The sequence below is a fragment of the Papilio machaon genome, chromosome 15, assembly GCF_912999745.1.
Source record: "Papilio machaon chromosome 15, ilPapMach1.1, whole genome shotgun sequence".
NCBI classification, from domain to species: domain Eukaryota; kingdom Metazoa; phylum Arthropoda; class Insecta; order Lepidoptera; family Papilionidae; genus Papilio; species Papilio machaon.
In genome coordinates, this window is record NC_060000.1 from 2909961 (window position 1) to 2930070 (window position 20110).

Sequence of the window (20110 nt, forward strand, 5' to 3'; positions counted from 1 at the left end):
AAAAATATTAAAAGAAAACTATTCCCATTTTCAATTTCAAAGCTTTTAAATAGTATAATAAATATTAATGAATTTAAGATATGAAAATGAATATTTACTAGTACAACACTTGTTACCCGCGAAACGTGAAATGATATTTGTTCTACGATTTCAAAGATGGCGGCCCTGTCGCAGTTGCTATTTCTTGTCAAACAATAATGGGAAAATTCATTTGACCAACTATTTTTACCTCTTTCTTAAGAGTTATAGCAAAATATAAATTAGCAACAATTATCTTACTAAGCTAGTCATTTTGATAATGTGATTTTAAGTCTACCGATGGCTTCCAGTGTGCAAGACTCCCCTGTCGTCCACCAGACATTTGTTGAGGAAATAGATTACAGTGAAATTCAGGAATTATCGGTAAGCAATGCAAGCGGACTTAGGGTGAGATTTATCGTCTGTTTTTCAGTGACTGTGTGTGATAACTAAAATTGTGTGGGCAGGTTGTAGGTAAAGGCGCTTTTGGTGTGGTATGGAAAGGCTTATGGCGGAATACGTATGTCGCTGTGAAACATATCAATTCGGAAGCAGAGAAGCGTGAATTTGCGATAGAAGTCCGGCAATTGTCGCGTGTATCACATCCAAATATTGTGCGACTGTATGGAGCTTGTACTAAAGGTGCTCATGTCTGTCTTGTAATGGAATATGCAGAAGGAGGTTCGTTATACAATGTGCTCCACAACAGACCTAAGCCTAAATACACAGCCGCACATGCTATGAGCTGGGCCCTACAGTGTGCTGAGGTAACACATCTCTTTATATCCCTTGTTACAAATGAAAGTCTAAATATTGTAAACATTGCATATGCCACTGGCAAATCACGAACACCACCCATTTCTAATTTACCTGGGCAACTTGTAAAGACTCAACAAGTTGAATATAAAACATATTCATTCACAATTTGCTGTGCAATGGATATTGAATATGAAATTTAATTTTTCTTGTAAAAATTAATTGTTCATTTGGAATGGGATACATTATAATTGGTAAATTTATTAAACTTTTAATGTAAATCACAACTTTTTTCAGGGTGTTGCATACTTACATGCTATGAAACCCAAACCATTAATACACAGAGATTTGAAACCACCAAATTTATTATTAGTCGGAGGTGGCCAAAGACTTAAAATATGTGATTTTGGCACGGCAGCTGATAAAGCTACATACATGACAAACAACAAGGGAAGTGCAGCATGGATGGCACCTGAGGTAAGTTATTCATCATAATTCTGTTGCTATGGTTACAATGAATGTCCACAGTTGTGGCATCATCGGTATAGTAACAGTATTCCCACCCTTATCATTCTTGTTGAAAAAAATCCCAAGATGTAAAGTCAAACAAGGACATCTGACCCAGTGAGCGAGGTGCTGCTATTGCGGTTACTTCTGTCAGAAAATAAGTAAAACCTACTTATACATAGGAAATAACAAAAAAAAAACAAAAAGACAGCTTTAGTACAACAAAGATCTTGTGATACATTTTTACATTTGTACCCACCAACGCCACCCGCGTCTGTGAGCTATGATAATTTAGTTTGACTTATGCCCACTGGGTTCAATATCCTTGTGGGTCTATATGAATACAAGTTTGATAACTGTATAGGTATGTTACATTGTTTTCACAACCTTTTGGGATGTGTTTAGTGTGTAAAATCACTATAAACGGTGAACTATTCTAAATCAAAGTAATTATATCTCCAATTCACATATTTACTGAACAACTTACATGCGTCAAAAAGAGATTGCGACTTATCTCAGCTCCTTATTAATCTTTTACCATTTGAAAGAAGACTATACTCCATTAAATAGAATTTTAATATTCTAAAATAACTTTTCTCAGATGGCTATTGGTAGCGGCTGACTAATTTAACTTTATAGGTTTAAATATTTTCAACATTATGTTTGCAGGTGTTTGAAGGATCGTCATATACAGAAAAATGTGATGTATTTTCATGGGGAATTATTCTTTGGGAGGTGCTGTCCAGGAGGAAGCCCTTTGAGGAAGGTGGATCAGCATTCAGGATAATGTGGGCAGTTCATACAGGTTAATTCCAAAAGGCTTTAAATAAAAATAATTATTAAATAATGTTAATGTAATTTTTTTATGTAGATAATATGTAGATAAACTAGTTTTATTATTTTATGTTTGTCTTTAATGAGCTTTTATACACTTTAACTTCATTTTGTACCAAAAGAGAAGAAATAATCAGCTTAAAATGTGACTTAAAAATAATTCTATATTTTTGTATATTTCAGGACAAAGGCCGAATCTCATAGAAGGTTGTCCTGAGCCAATAGAACAACTAATGACACAATGCTGGGATAAAGTGCCAGCAGAAAGACCAAGTATGGCGAAAGTAAGCAAAAAAAAACATTTAATTAGATAAATATATTAATACCACAGACAAAGCATAATATTTTACTTTTATAGGTGGTGGAAATTATGACAGCGCTTTGCGCTTTCTTCCCCGGTGCTGATATACCAATCGATTACAATGACTGTGAGGACGATGATGCTGAGTATTCAGATGAAGATTTTATGATGTATGATACACATGACAGCATCGGAACTGACCCTGATAATGTAACTCAAGCGCACAATTCTCTGAATTATATAGACGAAACGACGTCAAATCCAATCATATACACAGGCAGACCTGAACTGTCACCCAGACCTCGAAGTCTCGTTGAAACTCAAGTCAATAAACTACAAAACCTTATGGCATCTGAGGCTCAACCGAGAACAGCAGTCATGCATAATAATGATTTAGAGACCCAGAATAGAATAGGACCAGTTAGGATCCCGCAACAATTTAAAAAGCCCGAAGCATATGTTGAAGCTGGTAGATCACCGGTCACTATAAACCGTACATCGAGTTCTCCGGTATCATCAGAGAAGACTTATATGCCTAGTGAAGGTAGCACACCTCAAGATACTCTACGTATAGTTCGCAGTCCGGCTATATTTAGTGAGAGTTCATCACCTAGAAGACTGTCTCCGATCGTTAATTATAACATTGGCAATATGAACCCAAGGCATATAGATATAGAGCAATATTGGAATAGAGAGAGTGAGAAATCATCAGTTCGAAGCCCGTCTGTGATGAGTAATACAAACTCGTCAAGGAAGGAAGATTATAATCAAAATTACTGTGATAGATTAAGCGCTGCCAACAGCCCAGTCACACCTAGAGAGTTCAATGGAAATGCACAACAAAAGTTGGACGCTCGTTATCAGACTCCATTGCAGATTGAAGTTGACCCGGTAAGTATTTTCTATGAGGATAGTGGTTAATGGCAGATTGTGAGCAATATCAATCTTAATATATAAAATTCTCGTGTCACAGTTTTCGTTGCCATACTCCTCCGAAACGGCTTGACCGATATTGATGAAATTTTGTGAGCATATTCAGTAGGTCTGAGAATCGGCCAAAATGTACTTTTCATTACCCCCCCCCCCCCCCCATTTAGTTCTTTTTTTTTTACTGCGCGCGGACGGAGTCGCGGGCGACAGCTATAAGTATATAATGAACATAAGACATTACATAACATTGACGACTGATAGAATATTGTGCTGTGTAAATTTTTTCATGACCTCTTTACAAATGTTTCAGAATGCGTGGGAGCTGAACGACTTGCCGCTTGATTTTGACGGTTACGTGGAAGTCAAGAACATGGCGGGATTTGATAAATTTATCCCAGTGGGTGAGTGTTTCATACTAATTTAATAGCACCGCAAATATTTTTAAATAAACCTTTAATTTAGCACGGTCATAAATTCAATCTTATTTTTGTTTCTTTTTTTTTATATTATAAGGTGACAAACGAGCAAGTGGCCACTTGCAGTATTTTTGTAATGATTTTTTTTTTCTTTCTTTTTTTATTGTTGTATGTTGGCCTTTATGTTTAATTTAATTGTACATGAATCACGTTAATCTCAGGCTGTCAGACTTCGTAAGTACCGCAAAATTTGTTTTTAATAAATTATTTCAGACATCTTTATAAGAAGACATTAGTAGTTTATTGATTTTTTTTATTTAAATACAATTAATTCAATATTTTATGATAATATTAATAGTGGCCAAGAAATTTTATTAAATTTAACAAGGCATGTTTCAATCCCACTTTTAAAATTTTAACCGATTTATACCCGATTATAACCGATTTTTTCTGAACTTTTACTGGAATATAGTAACTTAGGTTACATTTTTTTGAATGTACATTGACGAAGTCGCGGGCAACCGCCAGTAAGTAATACACTATAAAATAAGTAGTAAAGTAAGTTGTACTTTGACAGCTTTGCTATGCATTGCCGTTAATTTGCTTTCATAGTTTATCTATGCTCTTATCCTACATTAACTGTAAAAATCCTTTATCAATTGACTCAGAATAATGCACCAAATCTATAATATTAAAAGCCCAAAAGTTTACTCTAAACAGCTTTATTTAGAAATTGCATGAGAAAATCGAAGCTACTAACCAATTTTCAATTCTACAACATCTTTTTACAATATTTTCCGAATAAAACGTATTCTGCGAAACTTCACATGGTTTGAGTTATGTACGAACTCAATATAAATATACTCAAAATCCCAATATCTGATTCTCGATAACCGAGATATATTTAAAGTTATAGCAATGCATCATCAATGTATGAATAGGTGCACGGAAATAGCATGATCCTTTGCCAGGACATACGCGTCCACTGACTCAGCTTTATTAATAGTGTTTCATAATAAAATAATAAAGGTTATACGAACAGAAAATAGAATAGAGACGATTACTTCTAATAGTTTTTTTAAGAATGACAAAAGGTACTTGAAATTTTCATATGATTTATCATATTCATATTTTCATAAGAATAAAATCTTAAGTGCATATAATAATTTTTCTTTTGCTATCGATTTTTAAGACGGAGATGAGTTTTGAACGAAAGTTTACGCGCTTATTTTAAATCAAATTTAGGTTTTATGATTTTCCCTTAATTTAATTAACCCATGTTAGAAAATTTTGATGATTGTTTTTGGTTAAAAAAAAGCCATAAAAGTACAGCCATAAAATTATTTGGATTCGGTTTCTATTCTCAATTCATTAAATGTAGTTTGGCTTCAATCAATTATTGAAACTCATGATTGTGCAAATTTTCTGCCTGGTGATAGTTTGTAGTAATTGAGGTGTTGCCAGTGCGAATAAATCATTTAAAATCTTACCACTATAAATATAAACTAATTTCACTTGTAACATCATAATTAAATACGACGCCGCTAATTGGTGAACATTAATTCGCTTTTGTGTTAGAGTGGACCCATTAATATGGTACAGGAGTTCGCGGAACGGGCGATGTTGTTCTGACATTTGACATCACTTTTCCTCGCACTCAAATATCAATGCTTACTCACCGCACGTATCTTAATGGTTTCTCTGATGTGGTTATTTATAATGTTTTAAGTTAAATTTACCATTAGAATCTTACGTAAATAATTATTTATGTATAAATTATTATGCCGTTATTATTTATTATAGATAGATGGCGTTGTTTTTATTAAGATAGTCATAATGAGATATTTATTGTCTTATTAAATGAATAAGTTTTGTGCGATTGTAAGTCTCCATATTTGCGCATGTTGAATCAAATTCATGTTGGAATTTAAAAGATGTCCAGTGACTTATTGTGTAAAAAAATACATTTTTTTTAATTAAAGTAAAGTTAGGTTGAAAATGAAAAGCCATTGCTATACCAGACTAGATAACTACATAGAACTTACACTTGTCGGGCAATAATTAGATTTTTATGTAGAATTTGTTAATTTATTATGAATATATTATTTTATCAAAATTTATCTTATTATTATGAAGATTAGGTAAGACAATGTAACGGATAATTTGCATAGTTGAATATACAAGAACTACGCAATAAGAAATATCATGAAATTATCTATTTCTTTTACCCGCACTGCTTTAAAAATAGACTAGCGGTTGCCCGCGACTTCGTCAGCTAGGAATTAAATTATGTTACTCCCGCACACATAAGCTACCTTCCAATAACAGTCTTGTCATAATCGTTCCAGCTTTTCTGGAGATTATCGTTTTTGCGAAATATTATGTTTTTTCGATATTACATGCAGACACTCAAATTTTATTAATTGTATAGATGGAGAAATATCTCTAAATATAGAGGTTATATACGTTTACTTTCGTCAGTACCTTAAAGACGTACAAACAACAATAACAACTGTCAGTAATTTCTGTATTTTAGCTACGAAATCTCTTATGTTCTTTTTATTGAATGAAATTGAAATGCGTTAACGGATTATGTAATTTTCTTAGTCTCGCTTCCATAGAGACTCAATGTTTGTAATGCTCGTGTAGATAAAAAAGGCTTACGCTTTGTCCAAACGACGTCGGTGCGGGCACGTGATTGAAAGATAAACACGCCGCGTACGTCCGTATTAGAAGGAAGCGTGCGCGCTGTACGTTTATAGGTGCATTTATAAATTCGCCGTGTATAATACATGGCGGAGATTGTGTGCTCGGTCCAGATGCGGCGCGGGACGGTCCCGGAGTGACTCAACGTTCTCGGAAGAGGCCCGGGACTATTTTAGACTGTGTCCGCTTACCTTCTAGGAAGCGAGTATGGGACCAACGACCGACTCGCAACGGCCGAAGTATTGTTAGATCGTGAACGGGGTTGCCTCCACCCGACATCGACGGTTCCTTGTTTTATTCTAGCTAACCCGTTTCATATCTGTTGAGGAAGTGAACGTCTATTCGCGGCTGTTGATTTTTTATGATCGTCACCACAGGAACGGTCGTAACACGGTTTTATGTGAATTAACGTATAATATTTTAGAGATTTATTTGGCAATGGTTCCATAATTTTCCTAGTCATAAATTATTTATTTGACTAGCTCTGTCTACCTTAAACCAATAAAGACGTACTTGGGTTTCGGACAGTGAGATTAAATCATTTTTTTCGGCTTGTGTTGACGCTTACGTAACCGATTAGACGTTGAAAACTTCAAAGAAATCTTAGTGTATTTTTTTCAAAATCCCGGAAGTCGAAGAGACGTATTCCTGTTTACATGGAGCTGGCGAATTTAAGTCACTAGTCTTATTTTAGTAAAAAAAACTCCATGGATTTTTTGTTCAGAAAAGTAGTCTTGATCTCATAAAAAGATCTAGCTATCTTATGGTTTCTGGGACCAAAATCCCTGTATAAAAGATATCTTCACCCTCATTATTTTTGACAAAACTGATAACAGTATGTTTCATGCTGGGATTTTTAGTTTCAGAAACCAATGGTTAGTTGGTTATTCATCATACATAAGAAGAAGAAAAAACTAAATATTTAGGAATTTGTTCTGATATTTGAAGTCTATAGTCATTTACTATTGAACATGTACATCGACTCAGGATTGCCTTTTGCCTAAACTAATAACATTATCTCCCCTTTCAATCTCGCTTTCATCTACCATAAAAAAATCTAATATTGCGACTGTAATTGACGTAAGAGACACCATGCTATGTCTACTACACATGCAAAAACATTGTGCTATAGAATATAAACAGTAATATTTCGATAGAAGCCGAACATACCGCGTTCTCTAAATAAACAAATAAATTGTGTGTTTATGTCTACTACCAATGCTAATAAGATACATTTGTAGGTACTTGTTTTAGTTAGACAAAAAAGTCCACGTTTCTTTTCTCTAGTAAAAGTAAAAAGACTCGTTTTACATTTTTATATATATTTTTTTACATCAGAATAAAAAACAGACAATTTTACAACTGAAAGTTGCAATCTTACTTATATAATATAAAACAAACGTAATAAACTCGTAATCCTCGTATTCCCTCTGATTATGTAGAATTGAAGCGAATTGTGAACCATTCCGGTTCAAACATTTTTATACTTTTAAATAAGGTTTTCTTATCTCAATAAAAATACAGTTTGTTTAACCTTAGATTATTACAGAAAAATCTTTTAAAAAACTTATTGTTTTTAGGTTTTTTAGAAAGAAATATAAAATGACAATATATTTTAGTGTTTTATATACAGCGAATTGTTTGTACGTAGAGTTAAAAAACTAAAATGTTAGACAACATGTAAGACACGCATATATTTCATAAGATACGCATCAACACTGCACAAAACACTGGCACAAATAAGATTACAATAAAAATTAATTTTATTTTTAGATGCGTTACCCCAGTACATTGACGCATCGCTACTATACTGCACCGTATGCATCGTACGAAGACGAAAACACCACTTGTCTCTGTCTATAATCCCCTTTTGTTATATTAATACGACGTATTTGTCCCGTGTCAACAGGGTCGCCAAATGTACTACGTTTTATTGGACTGTCTTGCTTGTTAACAAACAAACATACAGAATTCTTGTAGCTTAATAAAATGGAATATTATTTATGGCCTTCGGTACAACAAAATAAACTGTCGTTTGTTTAAAATATAGATAGCTTTTACCGTGTGCTGCCACTAATGGAAGACCCGTACATTTTTTAAACGAGATTCACGATCATTCATTCTATATAATGAAAATAGACTGTAGATATAGAAAAAAACTTCTTATTACAATATATTACTTTATTTTATAAAAAAATGGTTTTCACCGCAAAAGTTGCAGCAAAATACATAACGCAAATAAGTCTGAAAAAGAAACTGATTGTAAGTGAACAACAATTTTTATTATTTATATAGTACCTGTTTCACAGATTATCGAACATGTTTCAATATTGATGAGAAAGAGAGATGAGATGTCAGTCAAATGTTTAACGTATATTTATAAAGAAAATTTATGTTCTACGATATGTTACTTCACGTACCTACTTATTGATATTGTTTCGATGTTGTCTACTTTATTTTTCAATTATTCTTAATATGAAAAAATAGACTAGTTTCATATATTGAGCTTCACCAACTCGCCCCCTCACCTTGTCCCGTCTTTTTTCGTTCGCTCCTGGCAACCCTGGGCATCGGGTGCGCGTATGAATCAGCTCGATACAATTAATCTAATTTGAGGTTATCGGGATACATAGGACGGGCCCGGCGACGACGAACAGTCTCGCGGCACTGTCGCATCGGTGCATACGAATGCGTCTCCTACCACGACCGCGTCTTCGCTCGTTCGCGTATTAAACCTCTACTAATGTGTCAGAAACATTTGGATACAAATGTGCTAGTTCAGTGAAATGCCACAAAAAGACTGTTCGGTAAAAGTTTCGATAAGAGTGAAACCTAGTTGTTACAAGTTTGAAGTGTTGCTTGACGTTTTCATGAGTAAGTGGTCAAATTTGATTGTATGATTGCATGATATGAAAGTATGAGATGACACTCAATAATGTAATAAATTGTAGTATTTGATAATTAAATCTTAGAAAATAATATTTATGTTTTTTATAGTGTTCAATTTCAGTAAATGACAGATTTCTTTTTTAAATATTACGTAAAAATTGTGAAATAGAAATTTCTTTAAAAAATTAATTTTGGAATACCTGCTACTGGTATGGAATCAAATTTATTATATTATTTTATAGCTAGTATATAGATTTAAAGAAATGTTTTTAATTTAATTGTAAAAGTCCCAAAACTCTATTTTAGAAGTAAACTTTAAATCTAATATTTTGTAATAATATTAATTTTATACAATTAAGTATATTTTTAAACAACTAAATGTATTTCATAAATTCAAAATAATATTAGCAGTCATGAATATTTAAGTAAGATATAAATCATAACAGATACATTATTATGAGTAACTTTACCTGCCATACAAGTAATTCTTTTACAAAAGAAACCTTCTTAGAAGCGTGATTACGTCATGATAACACAAAAAATTAGATAAGGTAAATATATACGCCACGTTTAGCAAATACGATCACAGTTCATATAATTCACCTTGATTGTAATCAATCACGGCACGTATGATGAACAGCCGGCATCTTGATCGCGCGGCAGAATTAATATTCGTCGGCAAAGATCGTGGACATTGAAAATAATCGGCTGTCAAAACGCTATGCCAAAAGCTCTCGCTAACCGCGAGTGGCGAGTGACGCTTTCGGCGCAGCGGTGAATCACTGCTAATTATTTTATGATGAGATTGTACACGCACGCTGTACTTCTAATAGATAATGTAACGGCTATTTAACTACACTAAAATAAGTTCTGCCGTACCGGGATAAGCAAGGGTTCAAGAGACCGCATAATTTTTTCGCTTACAGAGTTTTAACTCTTATCCTAGTTTCACCATTATGGATGTCGTCCGTCGAGATCGGACAATGACTCGCTTATAGACGTTTCTCGCTTATCTAGTTTGGACTGTTAGTGTCACTGAAATAACTAAATATTTGGCTGACTGAATAATAGTGAAAACTATTCAAGTTTAAGGGTAAAAGTTCAAAGACTTCAAAAAATTAATATGTATGTAGGCTTAAATAATTCGAGTCCAACTAGCCCTGAAAAAGGGATACCCAATGGGGTGGATACTAATCGTTGCCGACACCGGATTAAGTGTACATGAGTGTAATCGTTTTTATTTAGTCTTTAATGAATCTAATTAGGCTGTATCATATATGGCCTCAGGCTATTTGGCGGTACTTTGTATGGCAACACTTAATGCTCGGCCGCTGTCCAAAATAACGAGCGCTCTTAATTTATTCCCAATGTTAATCTTTTGTTGTACTGTACGGTTCTCAAAGCGTACTATACCCTCTTTTGATGAGAAGTTTGTTTACGCGTCCCAATAACACGCACGTAAGAGCTGCCTACCGCGTCATCCCTTTATATTTAAACCACTTGCAAGCTTATGAACATGTATTCAAATTATAAAGTACTGTATTCATCATCACTTTTATAATGTTGAAGCGATACGGTCTTCAGAAACGCTTTATGCTGAAATGCAATTAATGTACAATTATTGACAAAATATTATATATTATGGATGCAAAATAAAATGACAATAATGCCGTCTTTTTGTACCTTTTGAATTATATTTTGCAAGTATATAAAGCTTGTTCAGAGAGTATATAAATAACCTCAAACTTACATGTTACATTTTTGGATTTACATAACACCATGAAAAGTCAATTTGGATTTTATGACGTGCAACTTGAGGAATAAATTAAATCCTTATTGAATCGATTGTCTAATTAATTTGTCCTAACATTGCAGCAGATGAATTCGCATAGTAAACAGCCTCATCTTGTCTCGGTCATAGAATGCGTAGCAAAATAAAAACAACAATAAAGATGACATTAGGCTGTAAACAAAGATGGCGCTACGTCGAGGCGCGAGCGCAGAATTCGCGGCATAAATGAGTATCGGTGAGACATTTTGCAGACGGCGCTTAGCGTGATTCAGTCTGGAATACGATTGCCTTTATAGCTTTGATGGTGGTGCGCAGCGCGGGCCGTTGGCATCGGCATCGCCACATGACTAACCGGCCGCTCTACATATAATCAAAATACGTGACAAGTTTATTTCTATTCAGAACAACACACGTCTCGATATATCCCGCCTCGAAGTTAAACATCTGCTGATTTTTTTTGACGACATAAGTAGGTCGGGGCTCGCGCCTGCGTCACCGTCGCTCGCCCCGGCCGTGGCCGAACTCCCGCTTACGTTTACGCGAAATCGTTACGCTACTCTATGACCTCGGCTTATGCTATCTTGCTATCTGGGACCTGCGCGAAAGTGTTATGCAGTATTCCCGCTTTGAAACCTATACCAGGGCATGAAATAGTATTACGTTTATGTTTCACCCCAATTCGATAAAGTTCAATGTACCAACTTTATTCACAATATTTGGAAACTGTTTATTTCATATCAGGAAAAAAGATTTGATTAGGATAAAAGAAGAATTTAGATAGCTTTTTAAATAAGTAATTCAACATTCTTAACTTCCTCTTAAATTGGATTCAAACCTAAATAAATTAAACATCTAAATGTAGAAACATATATAAAAATCTCATATCACAAAGTATTTAAACTATCAAATAGATGATGATAATTATTTGGTTTATTCTAATAATGCCCATGTTTCCTTTATATAAAGTAATCATAGTTTAACATAACTTCTAGTTGACACGCGTAACAACCCCTGCGAATTCGGGGTTCGTCGTTGGTAATATTATAAATAAAATATATAGAAACAACAAGCGATACGTAGCACCAGAACGGTTGGGAGTCGGGAGCGCTCCTCAGAAATACTCAAGTGACTCACACCCGCTATTTCACCACGATACCTCAGCCAATAGTTTTCCTATTGCTTCCTGTTGCTCTTATGCCGTCAATTAATTGTTTCACCATAATCTTTACTAGTCGTTACTTAGAATATCTTGTTTTTATTTTCAGATAAATAAATTGTTATATTTCGTGTTGATTTCAAAACATAAAGATTTATATTATTTCATTCTGAACTCGAATAAATCACTTTACTTTGAGGGAGCTCCTTCACTTATTAAGTCAATTTTTTTCATTAATTCACACCAATATACAAAAATGTACGAAGAAAAGAAGATATGTATTTAAAATGAATTGTATAAAGAGCGTACTACGTCACATCTTATTCTGAGTTTTGAAGAAGTATCTCGTAAGTTTTCCTTATTCCGTCTATAAATATATAAAAATGTACCAAATATCTAAATTCACTGTGGAGTTCACATAGTTTTGGTGACTTCTCTCCAAACAATTTCTGACACAAATAAAATTATACGAACCGACGCATTTCCTGGAATCTTTATGAAATGAGTTATAGTTTTCCTTATAGCTATTCCTTCTTCAAATACGGTTATTTTAGCATATTTTTTGCCCCAGTAACATCGTTTTGTAGTCTCCTTATTCTTATTCAATTTCAAAGATGTTTGAGAATATAGGGTGATAATTCTAAAGATTTTTTAAAATTTCATGTAATCCTTGAAAATTGTGTTGAAATTGATATTGGTACCATTATCAAATGCTTGCTTCGTTTAAATCTATTACGGCCTATTTGCAATGATTTAATTCATATAAAATAATATACCTATACAGATATAGAACAGTAAACACTTTAAATATGTTGAACAAATCGTTGTTTGTTTACCTTCTTACATATCTAGTAATGTTGAGTAAATTATTTGTTCAACAATAGCAAAGTATAAATACTATTCTACTAAAGTATGCTACTATGCTAGATGTCTATAAGGAATACGTTTTATTTTATAAGCAACTAAACGTTTTCAACCTTCGTTTGGCGTTATTTCCGATTCGAACATAAACACCAGTGCTAATTGGGCTGCATAAATTTAATGACTAATCGATAAATTGTGTGTAACTGTAGCAAACGGCTCACGTCACCGGCTGTCCTGATCAATGCTGCTGCTTCGTATCCTCTATTCCCAATTCTTTGATGTGATCTGGCTACGATCATGTGTAATATAGCACATTAACGACGACTGCCCCAGTTCCGATTTCGCCGTAGAAGTTGGCACGGGATTGTAAACTGCCCTCTTTACAATACCTACTAAATCTCATGCTATCACTAACTGTAATGTTTTTACGTACACAAAATATAAAACTATAAATGAACGTACGGGTTATAGCATGATGTCAATTTATCTTAACGAGGGGTGTACAATTAATTCGAATTTATACGAATATCGTTCCGTTTACAATTACTGTTTTTAAGAAATGTAACATTTTTAAAAGATTCCGAAGACAAGATTTAATTGATAAAAGATATTAAATTTTGTCCAGCTCGAATAGGATTAATGTCTGTATAAGGCACTTCCTTCTGAGAGAACCAGTATTAAATTTGTCACGTTTGAAACCCTAAATTAATACATTCTTGTATTCATGATGGCAGGAAAATCATATACAAAGACATATCTGAATAAGTGAAACGAACTCGTCCATAATTTTACATTAAATGTCATCACTGCTCCAAAAAAACATCAAAATTATAATTTTATCAAACAACTATACGCCCGTTCCACTTTTCACAAAGATTTATTGCACGTATATTATTGTCCCTTATATTTTCACATCTACGTCGTATCCAAGGACGATTAATTTCGCACTGATATTTCCGTATCCAATGAAAGAGTCTGGTGAATCATGATTTTTTTTAAACACCAAAAGTACATCTGTCAGCCGGTGAGTGCGACGCAAAGCAACGTGTCAGGACATTGTGTAGATTTTTGGCACCAAACTACCAGAGGCATTTCAATCTTACCCAATTATACCTGTCGGAATAAAATACTTGCGCTGACGTTAATTTGTTTGTTGAGCGATCGCGAACGCATTACGCAAAGTGGATTATCACTGTTGCGAACGTTTAATCTCACAAAGTTATAGGCTCGTTTATATGTGAACAACAAATCGAATACCATATTATCCGATGTAGTATACGAAATGTAGCCGAGTGGTTGGATTATTTTTTAAGTCACTAGTATTACGATCTTTGATCGCTTTATTGCTGTTTTAGTTTTTCCGTGTTTCTCTGAAACTATCCACAGTGAGCATCTTAAAATGTTTATCCTTATAGCTGTGGTTTATATCGTCTAGTTAATATCGACAGTCGTCAAGTAGACTGCAGAAGAAATCCTCGAGGTGTCGGCATGTGACGCAAGCCGCAGCCTGTGCCACGTCCCGAAGCCGAATCGAAAACATTTTAATGCCACCGATCAAAGAGAGCTTTACTCGTCTCTTGATTTATAACCACGCAACACAAATATACGACACGCGGTCTCCCATGGTCTTTAGTAACAACATCACTGTCATATAAAAATTCGACGTCTCACGTGTACATTTACTACTCAAGTATTACGCGTATTAAGAAATTGTACAAGGAAAAGATGTTGAAAAAACCTTAAAATCTTCAGATTTAGTACACCATTTACTTTTTAGAGCATCTTTGACTTTGGGACTTCAAATCCGCATCACAGTTGTGATGGCCGCTCTAAGATGTAACAAATATTTTTGTTTGTATTTCTGGTCAATGTTTCAACACTTTTAATCTAATTCAGCGTTAGATACCACGAGTAAGATTAAAATACGCATTAAATTTACAGTTTTCCGGTTTAAATTTTATGGTTCATCAAAGTTTGCGTCGTAAAATGTGGCTTTCATTACTCATCCTCCAGCGAACGCTGATGCGATCTGTCGGCGCTCCCACCGACTCTTGTCAGCTGCCGTTTGATTAATTACACCGGCGATGAGGAGCTTGCTTCATCAATAATCCATTTTTATTCACATCGTTACAATCTACTTCTTATTATCGTTACATAGTTTCACACTCATAGTTTTATGGTTTCCTTAGTGCCCTTACAAGTTAGATTATGGCAGTTAATGTTTCAATCCAACAAACTTCAATTTTAGCAAGAAATTGAGTGGTTAAACTTGTGACAGAAAACTCATGGTAATCTAGGAATCATTATTTAATATTCATCAGCGAAAAGAAAAATATGTGATAGTAGTACTTGAACCAAAGTAGGAAACGTGATGGCAGATGTCACTGCGATATGTATCTGCAGTGACATCTGCATATGAACTAGTTAAGTATCGTAAAATATCATCTTTAATTTATTGAAACAAGTGTCTGTTGCTTAAAATAATATTGTTGAGTGTACAACTCTTATGTTTCAAGCGAGATCTTGATGCGTTCAGCAAATGTTATCCCACTTTTGTGCTTGTTTCTCCATTTAAATGACTACTCCATATAATCACATTCACAAAGGTAATCATTTATTCAAATGGAGAGTTCTTCATTAAAAATAATACTTTGATTCGTGTAATGAATTACATTGTTGTGATGATTGAGCTGAACAGCGCTGGGAACATTAAATGGTGTACAAATACACTGAAATGTTTTGTGGTATACTTGTTGTCACCGCCTCTTGTCACATGTTGAGTTAACAAAGCACTTACGTCGGATGTACAAACGTCGTTTTTGCACACTGCACCTTTGAGAGGTGCAGACGCATGCGCACATTGCAGAAGGGTCGCCCGCTATACGATTGTGTCGTCTGGGCGGCGACCGGCGACCTATTCCATAGGCGTCCACTGCCACGCGACCACATAGCGTCTTGCCTGTGCGACCATATGTTCGTGATAACAAATCTCAACTACTATTTTTGTACTCAGGTGTTTTATTTATACTTCTAATATAATACGTTGCATATACATGTTTACCGTTCCTACCTTACTATTTATCCTACCGATATAAATGTATTAAAGTGACTAAAATACATCTCTATTGTTATGGTTCAAGGTTAAGTCTAATGTCTGTCTCGCTTACGTTGACAATTTACGAAATACTGCGTTGCGTCGAGTTCTCTTTGTATTTCGCATTTGCTTTTGATAGTCCCTTTGAACGTCCTATGTGGTGAAATTGGCGCGTTTCATTAAGTCATGGGACCGTCGGTGGATGCATGCGATGGTGGGCGCGGGTCGTCGACCCGGTGCCAGCGGCTGGCGGGACATAGCGGCGGCGATGCGGGCGCAGTCGCGGAGAGCCTCGCGAAGGGCGGCAGTGCGGCGGGTGACGGGCGGCGGGCGGCGCGCGGGATCCGCATTTAGCCCGCGCTGACGCGGCTGAGTCAGCGCGCCGGGAATAGCGCCCGTTTGTTTGTTGCACCGCCCGCTCCCGGCTCTCCCGCTGATTATTTCTAGCGGGCGGGCGCGACGGCGTGCGCGCCAGCGCCAGTGCTTTGCACACTGTGCCCGCGAGCGCACGCGCCATGCCCCCGCTGCCCGCGCCGCCCGCGCGCCCCCGCCACCGCGACCCGCACGTCCCCCTCGCTCCGCACACCGCCGGCATCGTCACCACCATCAGGGACACGGTCAGCTGTAGTTGGATATTTTACAGTGAGTGTTGCTAGGGGCGACCACCCCCGTCCTGTGCTCACAATCCTCGCGATAACTTGGTCACGACTTCATCTCCTCTGGAACAAGCGAAGCAAGCTCCTCGTTTATGTTGTGGTTTGCGTCATCCCTGTCCTGTGTGCGCTTCCGCATCCGACATCAGTCGTGTTCCAATTAAGTCCTATCGTTTAGTTTCCGTAAACATTCTGTTCAAATTTTATTTAATTAAACTTGTGTTATAATGTGATCAAGCATTGTTATAGAGTATTGTATACATTGTTAAGAAATTTACATTGTGGCATCACGACTGACTGAAGCAGCCTGCCTTACTTGCGTACACTGCCGCCATCTATTTACGTGTAAAGGAAACGTATGTTGAAAGTAGAAATCTAGGTGAAGCGTCTGACATCACCAACCCGAAGTAAAATTAACTCTTGACGTAGTTAACCCTGTGATGGAACTGCGACTAATTCTTTTGAGTCTGTCCAAACATTGCAATTGTTATCGTTTATTTAAATAAATACATACCTGCTTATAACATTCAAGCTCTGTTCTTGACACACTTTCAGTAAAACTTCTTCGCGGATAGAAAGACAAAAACAAAGAGAATAGATTTCATTTTATCTAAATGCAACAAAACTTTGTGATCGTTTTTAAATTGATTTGATAATTTGTTTACATGATGAAACTTCATGACTTTTATTCTTATGTAAGGGTTCACACATAAACTCGTGCTTTCCCTTCGCGTTACAGGTGTATGTAAGCCAATGTTTATCCCTTTTATTGTTACCTTCAGTAGTCTAACAGCTGGGCAATTTTCACAGAATGCGTTGTCATTTTAGACAAGGTATCTAGTCTTGTTATTTCAAGGCGTATCAAAGGTACAGTCTGAGAAGCTTTTGATTTTCAAGATTAATTTGTATTTTCCCATTTGTTATAGGTAACAGTAGCGGGTCGACGCCGGCAGAGGGCGCCGCGCAGCCCGCCCCCGACCCTGACCTGGACTCGATGCACATGATGCTGGACCCACACCTGCGTCCCATCTCACCTGACCTCAGCAACGAGGAGTCCAAGCGGATCTTCGAGGAGCACAAGCAACTAGCACAGGAATACCTTAAAGTGAGTTGAACGTAACTTTTTTGTTCTTCTAATCCTCTGTTAGTATTGTAAGGTTCTTCCGTCTAAATATTCAAAAACATATTTGTCGTATCCCTCGATAACATTAATTAAACTGAAATAACAATATGTTTGTGACAAGATGTATTAAAATGCAGTTGAATCTGAATAAGCGAGAACCTCTTATAGAGGTTTCTGTTTCGCCCGAGTTTTTCACTTACGGAGGTAATCCGCCGGAACCATGCCTACCATGAACCATTACCTGCTTAGTTTTTTAATCAAACCTGTACAAAAGGTGAATTTCTTAGCTTTCACATGTATCTCTAGAAATGAAACCCTAGTATAATTTTGCTATCATTTGTTGAACCGATCGTATAATTGAATGTGTTGTTTGTAGACGCAGACAGAACTGGCGTACCTGAGCAACCACAAATCAGAGCTGGAGGAGCAGATGGACTCGGATGAGCTGCGACAGAAGAGAGAGGTCATACAACTTGAAAATGAGAAGGTATGTCGTGCTTCATTTAGTTATTTTGGATCTAGAAGACACCATTATCATTAAGTGATACGCCGCAAGACTGCGATTGTGTATGACAGTAGCGGTCGCGCCATTCATAATGGTACATTACATACTCACAGAAAGGTGCGATTAAGTAGTAGTAGTAGCGATTAGTAGTAATGCAATTGCTAGTTCATTATCAATTTAAACTTTAACTAGCTTAAAAATTCCAAACCTTCTATTCGATTTTATAACTGATGAGATTAATTTATATTTTATTTAAATTTCTCTGAAAGGACATAGTCCATCCAAATGTATCTAATATAAATATTGTTTATTTCCAGGACTCGTTACTTAAATTATACTGTACCCTAAAGAAGCAATTGGCGCGGGCTGAGAACGAGAGTTGGTTACTACAGGAGGACATGCCGCACGAGTGACGTCACGCGGGTGACGTCACCTCAGGGACCACAGCCGCGCGGCGCCCCGACAGTGCAACTCTGCCGCTAGATGGCGCCTCTAAACTTTCCAAAGATTAAACATACGTGACGATTATGAATTATGTCGTAATCGATTTTTTCAAATCGATTTTTTGAATTATTTCGTCGAGGCACCTTTTTTTACAAAGAATAAATAAGCGCTTCACCACGATCCTATGTTTGTGGTGATTTAATCGAAGTTACGCGCTATTTGTAAGTGCCTTTTCACTTTACTCTTGAAGAGCCCATACACGTCCCAGCATTAAGGATGACGTAAACTACTCGTCTACATAAATATTTGAATTATAATGTACATGATCTTGTGCGTGTAATGTGATTTTTTTGTGTATTAATAATTTATCGAATTATATTTATTATTTTGCTTTATTTCTGACAAGCTATTGGCTGGTAGATAGTTGATAAAGCTTTAATAACCGTCCTTTTCAACTTGTAGTGTTGATAGTTGTCGATATTTTTATACATAATCGATTTATCAAAATCATTTCCTATTCATAATCGTCCAGGGTTTTTATAATTGATCTCAAGTCGAGCCATCGGTAATTCAGTTGCACGATTCTGTTACAGTCATTTAGTGTGCATTTTTCTTATGAAATTGTAAGATTATTGTTTTTGTCGTTGTAAATATGGGTTTTGTGTCTTTTTATGTCACTGCCATTTAGGATTTTTTTTTTCAATTTGATTTGTCTTATAATCTAATGTATATTTGAAAATTGAAGCAGCAAAAACAAATATTTTTAAATATATTGTTAATTCGTTATCCATTTTATTATATTTATAAAAGTAAGCACGTTTTAGTGCTCTTTTTTTATTGTGGAATCAAGAATTTGTCAAGCAAAATTTTTTAATATTTTCCGTTTAACAATTCAATTGTATTTTTTTGTCTTGGGTTTCCGCAGTCGAAAGTAAAAAAAATCATTGTTTTTTTCTCAGACAAAGCGACGTTTTTATTTCTCAGATGCGGATGTGCAGTATAGTTGTTATAAATATAAGATATTATAGTATTAGCAATTTTAAGTAAGTACAATGTTAAGTTTAATAGATAATTATAAAGTTTTTTATATTTTATTTTCACCCTTAATTTTAATTGACTTCG

At 35.6% G+C, this 20110-nt stretch overlaps 1 protein-coding gene across 1 annotated transcript; it reads left to right on the forward strand.

Annotated features, from left to right (window-relative positions):
* The first annotated feature begins 151 nt into the window (after nucleotides 1-151).
* LOC106721022 (mitogen-activated protein kinase kinase kinase 7) lies at nucleotides 152-19316 on the forward strand. The gene is made up of 10 exons (XM_014515852.2): nucleotides 152-402; nucleotides 486-785; nucleotides 1072-1251; nucleotides 1951-2086; nucleotides 2299-2399; nucleotides 2474-3307; nucleotides 3657-3747; nucleotides 17843-18021; nucleotides 18416-18526; nucleotides 18862-19316. The coding sequence occupies exons 1-10, from the start codon at nucleotides 319-321 to the stop codon at nucleotides 18955-18957; spliced, it is 2112 nt and encodes a 703-aa protein (XP_014371338.2). The 5' UTR covers nucleotides 152-318; the 3' UTR covers nucleotides 18958-19316.
* The last annotated feature ends 794 nt before the right edge of the window (nucleotides 19317-20110 follow it).

Excerpts from the sequence above, each read along its gene's own strand:
- LOC106721022 (XM_014515852.2), top strand. The coding sequence starts at position 319 with ATGGCTTCCAGTGTGCAAGACTCCCCTGTCGTCCACCAGACATTTGTT. Across the intron at positions 2,087-2,298 it reads AATGTGGGCAGTTCATACAG|GACAAAGGCCGAATCTCATA; the intron begins GTTAATTCCAAA and ends TGTATATTTCAG. Across the intron at positions 3,308-3,656 it reads TGCAGATTGAAGTTGACCCG|AATGCGTGGGAGCTGAACGA; the intron begins GTAAGTATTTTC and ends CAAATGTTTCAG.